The sequence below is a fragment of the Erpetoichthys calabaricus genome, chromosome 17, assembly GCF_900747795.2.
Source record: "Erpetoichthys calabaricus chromosome 17, fErpCal1.3, whole genome shotgun sequence".
In the NCBI taxonomy this organism is placed as follows: Eukaryota; Metazoa; Chordata; class Cladistia; order Polypteriformes; family Polypteridae; genus Erpetoichthys; species Erpetoichthys calabaricus.
The window spans coordinates 33,017,548-33,034,065 of record NC_041410.2 but is presented as its reverse complement, the minus strand read 5'-3'; the positions used below and the strand labels follow the sequence as shown (position 1 = coordinate 33,034,065).

Genomic DNA, 16,518 nt, shown 5'->3' with positions numbered 1-16,518 from the left:
CCCCTAATGCTTTTCCTTGGTATCCTCCTGTGTCTCAACTACTCTTGCCCAGTGCTCCCACTGTCAATCACTTTTGACTGAGCAAACAAAGTGAAACTGACCAACCAATCTAAAGTCAAACTAGCCAACCAGATTTCTCAGAGGATCCACACACACATAGACAGTAGTGCTTTATTATACAGTAGATATTGTAGTTACTCATCTTAAAACTGAAAATAAACAACCTTTAATTTGCTAAGCTGAACTTTGGCTCAAAGCTCCATGCAACCTTGCAGTTAAATTAGTTGTGTTCAGTAAATGGATGAGAGTGCAGTTTAGCATCTGCTGTGTTCTTGTTTCTATTAGTTAAAGTTGATGCTGTCTCAAGTTTTTGACGAGTGATTTATGTTACATAATGTAGTCCAACTACACTCAAGGAATCAAAATAAGAGTCTGCATCCATTCCAGATTTTGCATGGAGCTTCATAGACTGTATTTATGAGGCATTTTGAAAATTATACATAGAAGGGCATGTGTTTTCATTTAGAGCTGCATTTGTCATACTTCAGTATATGCCTTCTGTCTGTAGTCGTATCGAGATTTATTCATTGTTAATAAAGTATATTAAACTCAGTTTAGCTCCAAAACCTATAGCATCAGGTAACTGCTGGGCAATAAGAATTTTATTTCACATGTGGTATGCATTTAGAGTTCACTGGATGTTACGCTGCTGAGAATTCATATTGTACTACCATGAATTTGGGAGTTGAAGGTTAATTGGTTGATTGGATCAACTAAATAAGGAAATATGCAATATATCATAAAAATTTGGAGTGGTCTCCCCTAGACTTTCTCGTGTATTCAGATATGGGGGTGGATATTTGAGGAGTAAACTGTGAGACAATGATTATATTTTTACATTTTGTACATTAAATAACTATCAACAACAAATCAAATTAATAATATATTGAACAATTATTATAAAAATAAAGTTGAATAAATCGGACTCTGCAGCTGCATGAATTAAAAAGTACCACTTCCAGTTAGCGGAAATAGCTCAAATGTTTATAGAAATCTATGTTTTGTACCTAATACTTGTATGCAAAATTTGGTTGACCTAAGTGAAAGCATTCTCAAGTTATCGTGTTTACACACACCCACAGACACACAGACATAATTCCAACAATGGTATTTTCGGCCTCTGGGAGGTCTAAAATGTCGAGATTCATCAAAATCTCGAAATCAAATTTTTCTATGAATACAATACTTTCCCAATACTTTGTATATGAGAAAGTAACAGGAGCAATTATTGGTAAATATTTAGCCATTTCAGTTTTTCTTGACACTGGCTTTGATCATGGCACGTCTTAAAGTTAACATTTACTAAAACTGGGCTAAATTGTTAATAATGAGTAGTGATGAGCATACCCCGCTGAATTCACTTTGCCTCAAGTTCGGGAAATATTTGGGAACTTCACCAAGCTCATCAAAATGCCTTGAAGTCAATGGGGAAGGAGAAACTGAACCAGTTTTGAGTAGATTATAATAGTGCAATAAACTTTTAAGTGTACCTAATGGCTAGGATTATTGTGGCCAAAAATGTAAGCTGAACTGTAAGGCAGTATGGCAGACCACTGTGCTATCTGCCACCCTGAGATAAAATTAACATTATTCAATACCAGAACAGTAAAATTTCCTGCAGATAGTGGCATGATTTTGCTAAGGCTTCCCTCCACAGAACTGATAGCAAGTACCCACCTCTCTTGAACTGAAAATTACAGTTTGATTTTTTTTAATGACACTTTTACTTTTTACTGCCACTGTTGCCAAATAAGCTCAACACTAAAGCATGTGGGTTCTTTAGTTTGCATCACTGCACAGCACTCTGGGTAATACTATTAAAGGTGTTGGTTCTCATATTACAAACAGGTCACATTCAACTCCACGTAAAAGACATTATCTTTAAAACTCAAATACACTGATATATTTACAGTCTCCTTTTCTGTGTGTTTTTTCATTAAATGTATTTGCAAGTTTTCTACTAATTTTTAGTCCACTACTAGGATCGGCGTTATATACTTCGGGGGCTGTCCCATCCAACAGTGGTTGCTACCTCTCTGTCACGTTGACCTCACAAAACATCATGGGTCGCTGTGAAAAAAAGTTTGTCTGAGCCAGCGGCATAGTAAATTTTCTGGAAAATATTTTCCGCATATTCGATACGAAAGCACTATTGCAAATTCTGCCGATCTACACTGATGATGAGTTTAGAATTCTGTGAATAGAAAACCTTTCTTATCCTTGGGCCAGACTGACATATCAGACTTTTCTGTTTTGGACCCATTTCCTGTTTTGCTTTTCCAGTATAAAACCATCAGTTTTCTTCTAGTTGTTGGGGTGAAAGCAACATAACACATGTCATGATGTCGTAAATTAGTGTTTTGCGTCACATAAATTTCAAAGCTTTCAGTACTGTATCATTATTTATTATTTAGTCCATTATGTGTTTGATGGTGATGTCTGCTCATCAAATAACTTGAAAAGATTAATGCATCTCATGGTGTCCTTGCATCTCTGCAGGTGCTTTTGCTGCCGTGTTGGTGTCCGTACCGTCAACTCAGGAAGCTGAAGTGGGCAAGCCATTCTCTATCCCCTGCACCTTCACAACTAATGGCCAAGCAGGCGAAGCTCTTGTTGAGTGGTTCATTGTAAGTACACATGGATTCCTGATACAAATTGTTTTGGGTTGTACTATCTGTGTTCTCATATGGATTTACCTGTCAACAAGCTATTCCTGATGAAACTGTGTAAATGTCAAATTAACACCTGCAGAAAGAGAGTCAATGGTTGAAGCCATTAATGTACACATGAAAGATCAGCAAAAAGCAATAAATATTCTACTGCCCAAACAAAGCTGGCACTGTGTCTGTTTGTTTTTTTCCCTTGGATTTTCCATGTAAATCCCAAAGATTTATATCTGTATGAGTGAGAGTGTATGAATGTATGTAAGTGCCCAGCCATGGATTAGTACTCTGCCTTGCACTAGATGCTGCTGGGATAGATTGTGAGCAAACCATGTGTTTGAAAATGGTGGGCCGGTGAAACCATAACAAACAGTCAAAATGATAAAATTGACTGGACTTGTATTGTCAACACTGAAACAACATGTATGTTGGACACTAAAATATATACAGCATATTATGTAGCCATAAACATAGTGGATGTTTTGTGTAATTTGGTAGTGTTATGTAAGAATAACCAGACTGAATATTCCATATTTATTATAATGCATATATGCATTATCAAGTAATTGTGGGTCACAGTGATTTCCTTGAAGTTATGATCAGACCACATACACATAATACTCAGGTATTTCCTGTCTTCCCCACAGGTGGATCGTAGCAATGAAAGGATTAGAATTGCCTACAGGAATGAGAAGCAGGCTGGCGTGGACAAGAACACTGAGATGTCCGAGCGCATCAGCGTCGATAAAGACTCCTCCCTTGTCATCAGCCCAGTTGAGCTGACAGATGAGCGAACCTTCTATTGTCAGGTCACAGCAGGCATTGCTGGGAGCGGAGAAGGAATATCCAACCTCAGAGTTTTCAGTGAGTGCATTGGATGGCCACTGTTTCAGGATCACCGTACTACAGTTTTTATGCAACAGAGAACAGGGGACTCAGAACAATGAATGGACCGAAGTGTCATTTAAGAGTGAAGGATGCTGAGGGGTATCTGTGAAAGCAGGGGAGGATTAACCATCAGGTTGTTCTGGGTGTACATGAAAGCTAGGGGCCTTTTCTCCAATAGGCTTATTGAAACAATGGGGTTTCTGTGGAGTAAAATGACCAAGGTGGACAGCTTATGAGACAGTTGAGTCTCACGCCATAAACAAGAGTGTATGCTGTATTACTAAAAGTATGATCAACTTTCTGTTATGGAGCTAAGTCACCCATGGGCCTTTCAGATTCTTAATCCGGCCATAGCTGATAGTAAATGTTGCAGCACTTAGTAACTCTTGTCGGTTAGTTTTAAGATAGCATGGTGCTGTATACATGTACCCTTTCAGGTTATAATTATTGTAGTAGGCCAGGAATAGTGTGGCGTAGGTAGAAATTTATGTTTCTGCTGAGAAAGTGATGGAAAGGAGCGCAAATGGTTTATGAAGAAGTGATGCCTGAAGATGGCATATGTTTTTGCTTCCCATGGTATCTCTCTCCAGTGTGGCAAATGTACTGTCTAATTTGTAACATGATTTTTAACAGTCATCTTTGTTCACCTTATTCTGGAGTTTGAAACATGCCCAATGTAATTTTCATTCATTATCAAGTTTGCACAACTTAATACACATTTAATTATGGTTATGTGATTCCATCAGAGTTCAAGAGAATTAAAAGGCAGATTCTTTCAACTGATGGTTCACACAGCTCTTTAATTAAATGCTTTTGTTTGCTGTAGTGCATTCCTGCTGGTGAGGTGTCAGGTCCATTTTCCTTTGTTTCTTCTACAGTTTCAGCCTTTCTCTTCCCCGGACCACTTTGATTCACTGTGATTTTGATTGACAGTTTACTGTTGGCAAAGATACGCAGACACATCTGCGTTTAGTCAAAAGTGATTAGAGAGCAGGATTAGGGCAGTGCTTGGTGTTAGCACAATCCAGCATCCAGCTACACATTTTATCTCATCATTCTAAATGTAGAAATATTGGAAAGCCTCACGCATTGTTTTAATGCATTTTAGATCAATTTTTGTTTCATTATTTGTTATTTTTTAAATTTCAGATTCCATAAATGTATTACTTATAACTTTAACTAATTATGCACACTGTTGAAGAATTCTGATTGGCTCTCAGATTTCCCATTCCAGCTTGGCAAGAGCTATTGATAAAACAATTACTCAGCTGAGTGCCACTGTCAAAACACTGTAAAAATAAATGAAAAGTGACCAGTGACTGCCAGCTTCATAAATACTGTCTTAAAAAGAACATCCTGGTAGCCCAGAATATGAAAATACTAATCCACAGAGCAGCAGAATGGGCGTCTGTCAGTTTGTCAGTCATATGCCCCAAATACACTGATCCAAAACAGTAATCAATTGTAACAGCCTTTTTAAAAATCGTCTTACATTTTATCTGTGTGTACTCAGCAACACACTGAAACAAAATCCACAGATAAAAAACTGTGATTGACTTAGGAAAAATATTTTCATTTAAGTTACTTGAAAATAATAGCTTGCCATAGTGCACAAAGGAAAAATGACATAGGAAGGGTTAAATTGTACACTTCGATTACAGTATATATGTTTTAACTGCCATACCAGTTAAATCATCAACACTTAGATGCTAAAAAATAATAAACATATCAATGGCAGACGTCTGTTGTCTCACAGCAGACAATTACCCGAGGCTTGTTTAGACGGCAGAACAGCATTTTTATTTGGCTGCAGGCCACACTTTTGTTATAGATATTTCAGCTGACCAGCTCCATTGTGCACTCTCACTGTTCTCCTTTGCCAAGCAGTATTCCCGGAGAGTTGCATTAATTTGAGCATCATTCTCCATGTGCCCTCAATGAGTTTGGAACTTTTTCTTTCTTGTCACTGCTTCCTTCTTTTCCATGTGCCTTCTTATACTGTTGCTGCCTCCTGAGTTTACAGCATGTGGGTATTTCCAATTATGTATTGACACTGCCGTGGCAAAATAACACAGAATGGTTCAAGTGAGGTAGATGATTGAGTATATACAGTTGTTTGCCTTGATGAGGAAGAGGATAGTTTCCCATCTTCCTCAGTGGCTGCATCTGTGTCATGTACAAATTAAAGTGAACAGAATTCTTATGGTACTCTGATACTAGAGCTATGTGTGATCAGCAGCAGAACTGAAACTTAAGGCCGTCACACTGACTCGACAGTTTAATGCTGATATTTTTAGCACTAAGAACAAATTAATGAACTGATAAAATAAGATAATCGTCTCATAAAGCAGAAAAAGAAATTATGACTATGATGTTTTTAGCAGAAGTGCAGCAATTCATTTTATTATAAAGATGTCAGTATATTGCTAATCCAACTGCTGATAGTAATTCTGTTTTTGTTGCCTTTATATTTCAGTTTTAAAAATCAATTACTAAACAGTTGTATTATTTTTACTATACAGTTGTGTACTAATGCTGCTGCTTGTTGATGTTGATAGTTCAAGTAAAAGACAAACCCAACTAATAGATATTCCTTTTAAATGGTGCTCATTTTAAGTGCGTAAGTAGCATTTAAGCACCCTGATGATTTTGTTCTTTTAACTTGTGGGAGACTGGTATGCCTTGGTATTCATCTTGATGTCATTTTTAATTACTCTGCCTTGAAACTCTGCTTCCTGTCTAGCACCAAATGTTATGGGAATCCTGGACTGGATTCAGTAGGATGTAAAAAGAATGTTTTAATTAAAGGGGTACAGTCATAGTATTTTATCTTTTAATTGTTCTGCCAGAATGAGTGAGGCAGAAAATAATTTAGAATGGCACCAGAAGGTAAGAAAAGAAACACAACACAAGTGAAGAGTCGTAACCAAACAATGAAACACACAGTTATCAAGGCAAAAACCAGTACTTCAGATTTACAAATGAACAGTCGGAAGTCAAAAGTCAAACACATAGATGTCAAGCCAAAAATTAATACTTCAAATTTTACTCAATATTTTGTTAGCAAGTGCTTCTTTGCCAACAACACAGTCTAAAGAATAGCTGCCAGCCTCTTTGTTTTTACTCAGATAATGAGAAAGTGCATTGCATGGCCTTAAAATCGTCATGCTGATGATGTCACTTTTAGTGTGCTTCTGGGGCAGTTGCTTAACAACATGGTACTATCCACTCACAAAATAAACAAAATGGTGTCAAAAAATGCAAAACTAATTAAACTATAATGAATTTTAAATGAAAGAAAGTTAAGGAAATTGAATTCTGCTTAGTTCAAGACCGAATGTGAGCAAGAGAAAAGCTCACTATAATGCAACAAAAAAGCTGTGTCATAACTACTGTATATCATAACATTACTAGCAAAAAGTACTCTTTCATGTGGGAGCTTTAAAAAAATCATGGTGTGAATGATGCAGCCATGTTTATGTAAATTGGCAGATAAAAGCAGACAGGTGATGTCACTGGTCCAGTATTTGGTCTTGGACAAGATTTCAAAATTCCAGGATGTCACCAGTTTGCTCTTCTTTGGCAATTCATTTAAAATTGGCAGCATCATTTTTTCAAAACTTCCACATAAAGAGAATACTTTTTAACATTGAAACATAGATTAAACTCAACTGTTCCCCTTTAGTGCAAATTTGTAATAATCCAGGTGCATTGTGTAAGGTAAGAGTCATGCTTACTGCCCTTCTGTAACTCAGATGATGTACAGCTAGCTGCTCACTGGCTTATGTTTTAAACTGATCCATTTTTAGTTTGCTTTCCTTTATCCTTAGGCAGCTGTCTTCATTTCCTAAAGTAGTTTTCTTTTTATAATTGTATGTATTTATTTATTTAATTTAGATAATTATCTGAAAAAATAATTGTTTCTGTTTTTAAGATGCTCCAGAGGCGCCCGAAGTGACCCCCCAGACACAGAGCATCTCGGTTACCGAAGACACTGTGTCCGAGGTACTGCAGGAATTGGCAGCAAGAAAGCTGCATTACATAAATCCAAGTGATAGCACTGGACATATGTGGCACTTATTTATTTTTTATTTTTATCCTTTTGTAACTCAGGTTGGCACGTGCACCAGCAAAAACGGATATCCAGCTCCAAAAATAATTTGGTTTAAGGATTCTAATATGCTAGAAGAAGTAACAGAAAGAAATGATGGTAAGTATTACAGAAGTACAACAAGCGAGCATGTTTCATGAGAAAATAAGGAATAGCTCACTGCTTTGCATGCCAAGAAAATAGGACACAGTGATAAAATGGGGTAGCATAGAAGTGCACACAGACTACAGGAAGGAAAATGCTATGCAGCAAGCATCCTAAAAACTGTGACTATAACCTCTGGGATCTGTATACTTCAGACTGAGGAGCCAGAGATTAAACCACAAGATCGTTGATTCAAATGGCACTTCAGACTCACTTTGTGTTTTCTAGCCACTTGCTTCGTTTTTATGATTGTATATCTGACAGACTCTTTTACCCAAGGTAGCTTACAAGATCAGAATATATTACAACTACTTCAATATACTTTAGATTTTATAGATAGAGCACAGGCAGGTTAAATGACTTGCTCAGTGTCACACAGTGAATCAAGGGCAAGCACTGAATCGACAATCTTGTGCTTTAGGGTTTAACACCCTAGGCTCTATTTTATATCGCCTTACCTGACCATCATATCATTGAATCTTTTTCTGAATTCACTTGATCCACATTATGTTTTTATGGTGTGTTGTTTAAATCACATGCATTTCTTTAGAGAAGGTTTTCATAATGAAAGGTGAAATAAAATGCAGATTCAGAATAACAATTACCACTGGGAATGTAAAGATGGTGCATATTAATGGCATATTATTACAGCAGAAATACTGGAATTGAAGCATTTTTAATAAACAGACTTGACTGTTTAATGTTAACTGTTTATTTAAAATTTTCTACTTTTGTGATATTTAACAAATTTATGCCAATAAAAACAGTGTTGTCCTAGGCCATGTACTCAGAAAAGAAGCAGTAGCACCAAGTGTAAACTGGGCTAGCATTTCTGTCAATTACATGCTGGGAGTGGTCACTGGCAGAAGTTCTTTTACAGTATGCAGAATTTTCATTTAAAACAAATTTCCTCTTTGTTGATTTTGAGACCAGCGCTTATATTTATCAAGAATCTCAAAGAAAGAAAATGGTCCTAACTGGCTCAAAAACCTGAGATTGGTACAAATTTAGTCCTTCTGTTAGTCCTTTTATCAGTTTTCCTAATTTATGAAGCCTAGCTTCACCAGGATTTAAGAGAGCTTGTGACCTTATTCTAACACACAAGGAGCTGCCAGAAGATGGCGTTCAGACAGAGATTAGCGCACACATCCCGGGAAAGACGGAATGTTTTAGAATCAGCAAACTTGTGAAAAGATATCGATTTAACAGAAACAGAAATGAATTCACAACAAATCTTGTATGTCACGTGAACTCTCCAGCTGCATGGAAAAAGCCATGCGCCATCAGCAGACATGCTAGTGTTGGTAATGTCATGTTTTTTGGCCACAGGGAAAATGTAGCTTTGCAATATGTGATGACTTAGGTGTTTCACAACCAACCATTTTTAGAATTTTCACCAAACTTTAAATGTCCTTACAACATGTGAGATTTACACATTTCCTTATAATTCCACATTAGGTAATGTTAAAGCAAGCTGCATTGTTGGTGTTATTGACGGCGTGCACGTAAAGATGATTTCCCCAAGTGTGAAATGAGCATGCATATGTGAAACACAAATAATATCACTGAATCACCACACAGGTGGTCATGGATGCAATTTCCTACCTTATTATATTTTCCTTATTCTTCTTCTTCACCTACTGCTTTGAATATTATTATTATTGTGATGATGATGATGATGATGATTATTACCTTTGTATTGCAGTGTTAGCATTAGCATCAGTAAATTACAAAGCACCATCATGAGTGCCATTTTGTGCCATGGGGTGCAGTGAAATTGTGACATTATTCATTTTAAATGTGAACTCTTACTCCTCATGTGGAGTGGGTGTAGGATGTTTCATAACTGCTTCTCATGTCCTACTTTGAGGTATCCTAGTCAGACATTCAGTACAATTCCAAGGAGTAATTCTGAGCTACTTGATAAATACAGGCACAGATTTATAGCACATGCTCTAATATTATATTCTCCTTACAGTGATGTACATGGCTTCTCGTGTGGTTAAAGAGGCATCTGGCATGTACTCAGTTTCCAGTATCCTGTACCTAAAGATCAACAAGAAGGATAAAGATTCCCAGTATCACTGCCAGGTCCAGTACACCATGCCGAATGGGAAATCAGAAATTAAGAACTCTGAGAAATTCAAGTTGACTGTTCACTGTGAGTATGTGTGTTGAGACTGACTAGATGGACAAGTCTGGGTGGGAAGAAGACACCAATAAAGCCAGAGGTGGTCTAATGAGTCAACATTTCTATCTTAGTAAAAGACTCCTTTGTTCAACTATAATTTCATTTTAAGCCCCTCTCTGGTGCTAAATGCCAAAATAGGAAAATATGTGACTGGTTTGTTTCATAATGAAGTATTTCCTGCTACTTTGCACGGCTGAATGATTTTGCTTTAGCTCCCAAAACTGTAAAACGTGCATGCCACCCAGCTTTACAGTACATGTACATTGTTTGTTTTAAAGAGAAAGTGTTGTTCTACAAGTCGAGATTCATGAAGCAAACAAGTGTTTTGAACTTCTCGTCATTTAGATTACACTGAGGTGGTGACTTTTGATGTGGTGAGTCCGCTGCCGATTAAAGAAGGTGATGATGTTACAATGAGGTGTGTGTCAGATGGCAACCCAACACCAGAATTTGACTTTTTAAAATTAGAGGTGAGCGATGCATGTGTGATTACTAAAATTGTGAATGGCTTAAAAAAGAGAAAGAATAGGGGGGAAACCTGATTTAATGAAGAATTAAAGTTCTGATGTTTACCTGTGAGTTTCTCACACATTTTATGTCACTGTGTATTGTTTAGGGAGAGAACACTGTGGAGAAGGAAAGTAACTCTGGAAATTTTACACTGAGATCGGTGTCCCGGGCTGACAGTGGCACATACGTTTGTGAGGCACTGGATTTTGATTCACCTGAAGAAGTGAATCTGAAGAAACAATTGGAGATTTTTGTAAACTGTGAGCATTATTTCCATTTACTCCTCCACTTTGAAAAAAAAGGATATTTACTGGACTCCACTAGTTGTTTTCCTGTTTTTCATCTCACCCTTTTCTGGTTAATGTTGGATTACTGTTCCTTAAATGTAGTTTGGTTGTCTGTAAATGGCATGGCCAGGTTCTCGATGAGGCTATGGTCAATGCTGCTATGCTTTGATTACATCTGTGCAGGATTGGTCTAATCATTTCCTCTCTGTCTGTAATCTAGTCAGACATATTTGATTCTCTGGCTGGATAGTGCATCTCTTAAAGCCAAATTCTATCAAGTGTGGTTCTTAAACAAATTTCTAGAAGAGCGGGAATGAAATATTATCCCGGTGATTGTGCGATGTTGCTGAATACAATGATTCTGTTTTGTTTTCAGACCTTGATCCAGTCACCATCAAACCAGCTGGTCATCATTCAGTACAATATGGAAAAGATTTAACACTCAACTGCAACACTAGCGGCTCAGTAGAGCCTATGCTAATGTGGAAAAAGGTAGTGTGGCTCACCTGTATTGGTTAGGGAAAAAGTCAATTGTGTGCTGATTAAGAAGATTATTGCAGTCTACAAATCTAAAAAATGTCAGTGCCCATATCCATAAACATAAGAGTTAGTGAAGCTCCAGTCATGTTGATCTGGATTCTAGCTATTGGTAATATTCTATCTCTCTTTTACAGGGTAAGCAGGTCGTTTCTCATTCAGGCACTCTAGCCCTAAAGGATGTTTCATTTGCCTTAGCTGGGAAATACAAATGTGTTGCAAGTGTACAGTCCATCCCAGGACTGATGAAGGAAGCGAGTGTCAACGTCTCTGTCTATGGTGAGTGTTGGGGCCTTGCTGGTCTTTTTCAGGAGCTTATTCCAACTTTTGTATCACCACTATCTATCTGTCAATGTTGGACTCCCTCATTCTTGTCTTGTAATTATAGGTAAGCCAATAGTGTTGTCAGGTGATACATCTGTGAGTGTATCAAAAGAAGGCAGCATGGTGAGCTTATCTTGTTCAGCAGAAGGTCACCCAGCACCTCAGATTTCCTGGAACCACACTGGAGAACAGGTCAGCTTCTATGACATCTGATAAGTGATGCTTGATTGTGCCAGACATTAAACGATATGGTGTTGAATTCTTTTTTGACCACACTTTTAGAACACAATCACTATTTGATACAAAAGAGTGGTATTTTTAGGAACATCTGCTTTATTCAATAAGACAATGTGGTATTGTGGTGGTTAGTGCTGCTGCATTAAGGATCCAGAGTCCTGGTTTCTTCCACATTCTCAAGAGCGTACGTTTTTGGCCAGTTGGGCATGTTAAATTGGCCCTGTGTGGGTGTGAGTTTGAGAGAGCTCAGTGATGCTCCTGGTGCCATATCCATTACACTTTCCTGCCCTGTGCCCAGCAGTGTTTCCACTTGTCTGTAGTCCCTACCTTGACTTCTTTAGAAAGAGCATTGTCTTAATGATCTTAAAATAATTATACCTAAAACATCACCAAACCTTTGATCTGACTTTCTCCTTTCTGAGCCGAGTGCTGTTTATTTGATTGAAAAATAGTTGATGTCACTTAATTGCCTTCTTTCTTGTTTTTCTTTTTAATCACATGCATTTTCTCCAATAATGTCAGCTTTGCAACATAATTCTATCAGTGTCTTTTCTGAGCAGCTATCGACTGTCTTATAGTGGCAGTAATATCAAGATTATATCTTTTATTGTTTCTAGTCTCTAAGAATTGATGGACACCGTGTAACCAGCCACATGAAACTAGCAGCAACTAAAGAAGTTCTGAAGAATGGTGTCACTTGTGAAGCAAGAAATGAATATGGCGCATCTAGCAGAACCTTCATGGTAGTACCAGATGATGGTTAGTATTACCTTTCATCTCATCAGTCTTTAGAATCATACCATTTTAAATGAGCTGAGAAACCATGCATAGTTGTAGTGTAGCCATGACAATACAATACTGTCACGCTAACTCCTCTGTCCAGTAGCAAAGAAATCTTTAAATAATATGATGATTACTGTATAGAAGGTGGTCTGCATGACCAATGTGTACCAAATTGACTAAACATCAAGTAAAATATATCAAAGTATTCACTTTACATATTTGTCATTTAGTTTTGTAATGACTGGGTTAGGCATAAGGCACTATATAAATGACCCATTATTATTATTATTATTATTATTATTATTATTATTATTATTATTATAGGAATGTAGCAAGCTTCTCTGCTTACATTTGCCACTTTGCTCTTATAGGTAAGCAGTAAACCAGCTTCTGAAGTAAGAGACAGACAAAAAATAAACATTTGTACATACAATTGTAGCACATACAGGGTTTATGACATGCTTAATAAGCCAAAATTAAATCTAAACATTTATGATGTGCTTCTTCTTGAATACCACACTGCCCTGCTCATGTTTTTACTAGTCTTCCTAATATAAATGAGGAAGTAAGTGGTGAGACAGGTTTGCGTTATTAGGCTCTTTCCAACTTCAAGAACTTTTTTCAGGAACCAGGGACTTTTTAGAAAATCAGGAACTTTTCCTCTGCAGGAACTCAGGCCATTTGCAGTTCCTGGTAACTTTGCTAGTTAGCTACTGCTCCAGAATATGTGCTTTTCCTTCAACAAGAAGCTATCGTGGGTGAGGCTTGGGTGATGAATTATGCTGATTGGTTGACCAAAAGCACTGGCGCCATCTTACAAACCTGTTAGTACTTTGGACTTTGGAGAGTTATGATGGAGCACCGCATTTCGCACTGCATCATGCTTTATAGCTGCCTCCCACCATATATGGCATTGAAGCAATAAGTAGCAGGGAGGGGGTCCACGAGCATGTCCAAGAAATGAATGGAAGTTTACCTGTAAACTCCCAAACATGCCTCACTTTGCACCGAATCATTTTTCTTTCCATGTCACATATTTTGCATAAAGGTCACAGTTCCTGTTGTGTGGTGGGAACGTAATGCACAAAAGTGGCCAGGGGGCCACTAGTGGCCCAGGGCTTATATCATACAGCAATTCATTGGCATTTGAAAAAAAAACATTCCTGTGGTGGAAGAGCACCTAATCTTAGAGAAAATAGCAGTTAGCTCAATCTTGAAATAGATGGAAAGATAATCATTATAACTGATAATTATAATTCTTTATAAAATTAGAAGTATATAAGTCAGAGGTCTTTAAACCTAATATTCTTTGTATCATATTTTTTTTCTTTTTTCCTTCTTTCAGAATCCACAAAGCCTAAAGACGAAGGTGAGGATTGATTGCAAACTGCAAAATTCATGTATCTTAGGGCTGTCCAGCTGTAGTTCAAGGTCTGGTGGAAATGGAGGTGGCCAATTTAAACAAGTAGGATACTCTGGCTGAAACATTACAACATGTTGCTGTATGTGTTTAGAGGACACAGAGTGTTAGGGAACATTGGTAATTTTGGTATATATAAACAGTTATTGTGTTAATACTTAGTGTGAGTCAGCCTTTCACTTGCACAGCAGATTCTTACATATAATTGGAGTGGGTTTAATACATAGTTGTATGTGTACTACTTCGGTATTTTAAAAATAGTTGTTGTCGCACGGTGTGCTGAACAAACATATACACTAGTTTGAAAGGGCTGAATAGCTTCTGCTTTTTAGTGAAACACAATAACGCAAAATACGTAGGTTTAAATCCCAGATCAATTATGAATTTACTGTGTAGGTAGACAGGTTTAGTAGTTTCCTTATATCTTTTTAATCTTTATGTGCCAGGGTCAACATTCAATAATTTAAGAAAGTTAAAAATAATAATTTGTGCTCAAGTGTGAGAATCATGTCATATTTAGGGATAAAAAGTGTTTATCTAAAAAAATTGCTACGAGCCTGTGTGCAGGGTATTTTTTGATTGGCTTATAGGGCTTTAAATTCAGTCATTGGGCCAATGAGATGTGAGCCTATAGAGGCGCACTTTGGAAAGTTGATTCTGTGTGCCTCAATCAGATTAGAAACAGGCTTTGAGTAAACAATTTATTTATTATCTCCTTTACAGGTTAAAAAAAATTAAACTTTCTACTTGCTTGAACATTATATTCTCAGTAATACTGTAGTGAAGTTATTTTTAGAAGTTTTGCTTAATTCTTTGAGTTAAATTTGAAAAGCAACTAATCTAGCTAGCACGACACAGAAAGTCAGTGTCCTTAGCATAATGCCATTGTTGAAGTGTCAGAATGAAAATGAAAATTTATGGTTAATTTATGGAGGATTGTTATAGAGTATTTTAAAGTTATCACTTACATTTTAGATTGATTAAGCAAATTATGTGAATAATAATAACAGAAGTAATAAGTAAACCATAATGTTAGATAAAGTAAATGAGAGAACGTGGAAAAAATGAACAAACTAATGAATATAATGTTACGAGATTATTTTGTTTTTGGTATTGAATAATCTGAAGTAGAAGCAATGTTTTGTAGATAGGATTTAATGCAAATATCTCTGTGGATTGTTATATATTGTAATTTAACATAAAGTTACTAGGCGCGTTCACATGCACTTTAATAACCCAATTATTCACAGAAACCTGATTTCTTAAATGTCATGTGAACCCTTATACCAGTTATTGGCCTAAAACTGGGTTAACAGAAGTAGATTTCTCTGAAAATAACCTGATTATGAGGCCATGTAAACCCTTATCCGAGTTACTGGTAAAAGTTTTATCACCTGCAAATGTCTGTTGTAGTGATGCGGGCTCTGCATCGGTCTGTCGTTGTGAAAAAGGAGCTGAGCCGTAAGGCAAAGCTCTCAATTTACTAGTCGATCTACGCTCCTAACCTCACCTATGGTCATGAGATATGGGTAGTGATAGAAAGAACGAGATCGCGAATACAAGCGGCTGAAATGAGTTACCTCCGCAGGGTGACTGGGCTCTCCCTGAAAGATAGGGTGAGAAGCTCAGTCATCTGGGAGGGGCTCAGAGTAGAGCCGCTGCTCATCCGCATCGAGAGGAGTCAGATGAGGTGGCTCGGGCATCTGATCAGGATGCCTCCTGGACGCCTCCCTGGTGAGGTGTTCCGGGCACATCTAACCAGGAGGAGGCCCCGGGGAAGACCCAGGACACGCTGGAGGGACTATGTTTCCCGGCTGGCCTGCGAACGACTCAGGATTCTCCCAGAAGACCTAGAAGAAGTGGCCGGGGAGAGGGAAGTCTGGGTATCTCTGCTCAAGCTGCTGCCCCCGCGACCCGACCTCGGATAAGCGGAAGAGGATGGATGGATGGATGGATGTCTGTTGCACTCCAGCAGCCTGTGCATGTGTTTGCTTCACACACACTTTCCTCAGCTACAGGTAGAAGTCTCCACAAAAAAAATTTCCACAGGCAAATATTCGATTGAGGGCGGCAGTGGGTAGCGCTGCTGCCTCGCATTTAGGAGACCAGGGTTCGCTCCATGCGTGGAGTTTGCATGTTCTCCCCGTGTCTGTGTGGGTTTCCTCTGGGTGCTCCGGTTTCCTAACCACAGTCCAAAGACATGCAGATTAGGTGCATTGGCGATCCTAAATTGGCCCTGGTGTGTGTGTGTGTGTGTCCTGCGGTGGGCTGGCCCCCTGCCCAGGGTTTGTTTCCTGCCTTGCACCCTGTGTTGGCTGGGATTGGCTCCAGCAGACCCATGTGACCCTGTAGTTAGGATATAG

At 38.0% G+C, this 16,518-nt stretch overlaps 1 protein-coding gene across 3 annotated transcripts in view; it reads left to right on the top strand.

The window, feature by feature from the left end:
* bcam (basal cell adhesion molecule (Lutheran blood group)) overlaps positions 1–16,518 on the top strand; it is a 117,605-nt gene that overhangs the window by 83,981 nt on the left and 17,106 nt on the right. For all 3 annotated transcript variants that reach the window (XM_028822867.2, XM_051920594.1, XM_028822868.2), the window contains exons 2-13: positions 2,560–2,687; positions 3,371–3,587; positions 7,546–7,616; positions 7,725–7,821; positions 9,845–10,027; positions 10,403–10,527; positions 10,674–10,827; positions 11,231–11,346; positions 11,529–11,670; positions 11,780–11,907; positions 12,570–12,711; positions 14,081–14,104. In XM_028822867.2, coding sequence (XP_028678700.1) covers positions 2,560–2,687; positions 3,371–3,587; positions 7,546–7,616; positions 7,725–7,821; positions 9,845–10,027; positions 10,403–10,527; positions 10,674–10,827; positions 11,231–11,346; positions 11,529–11,670; positions 11,780–11,907; positions 12,570–12,711; positions 14,081–14,104 — 1,527 coding nt within the window. The remainder of the gene's footprint in view (positions 1–2,559; positions 2,688–3,370; positions 3,588–7,545; positions 7,617–7,724; positions 7,822–9,844; positions 10,028–10,402; positions 10,528–10,673; positions 10,828–11,230; positions 11,347–11,528; positions 11,671–11,779; positions 11,908–12,569; positions 12,712–14,080; positions 14,105–16,518) is intronic.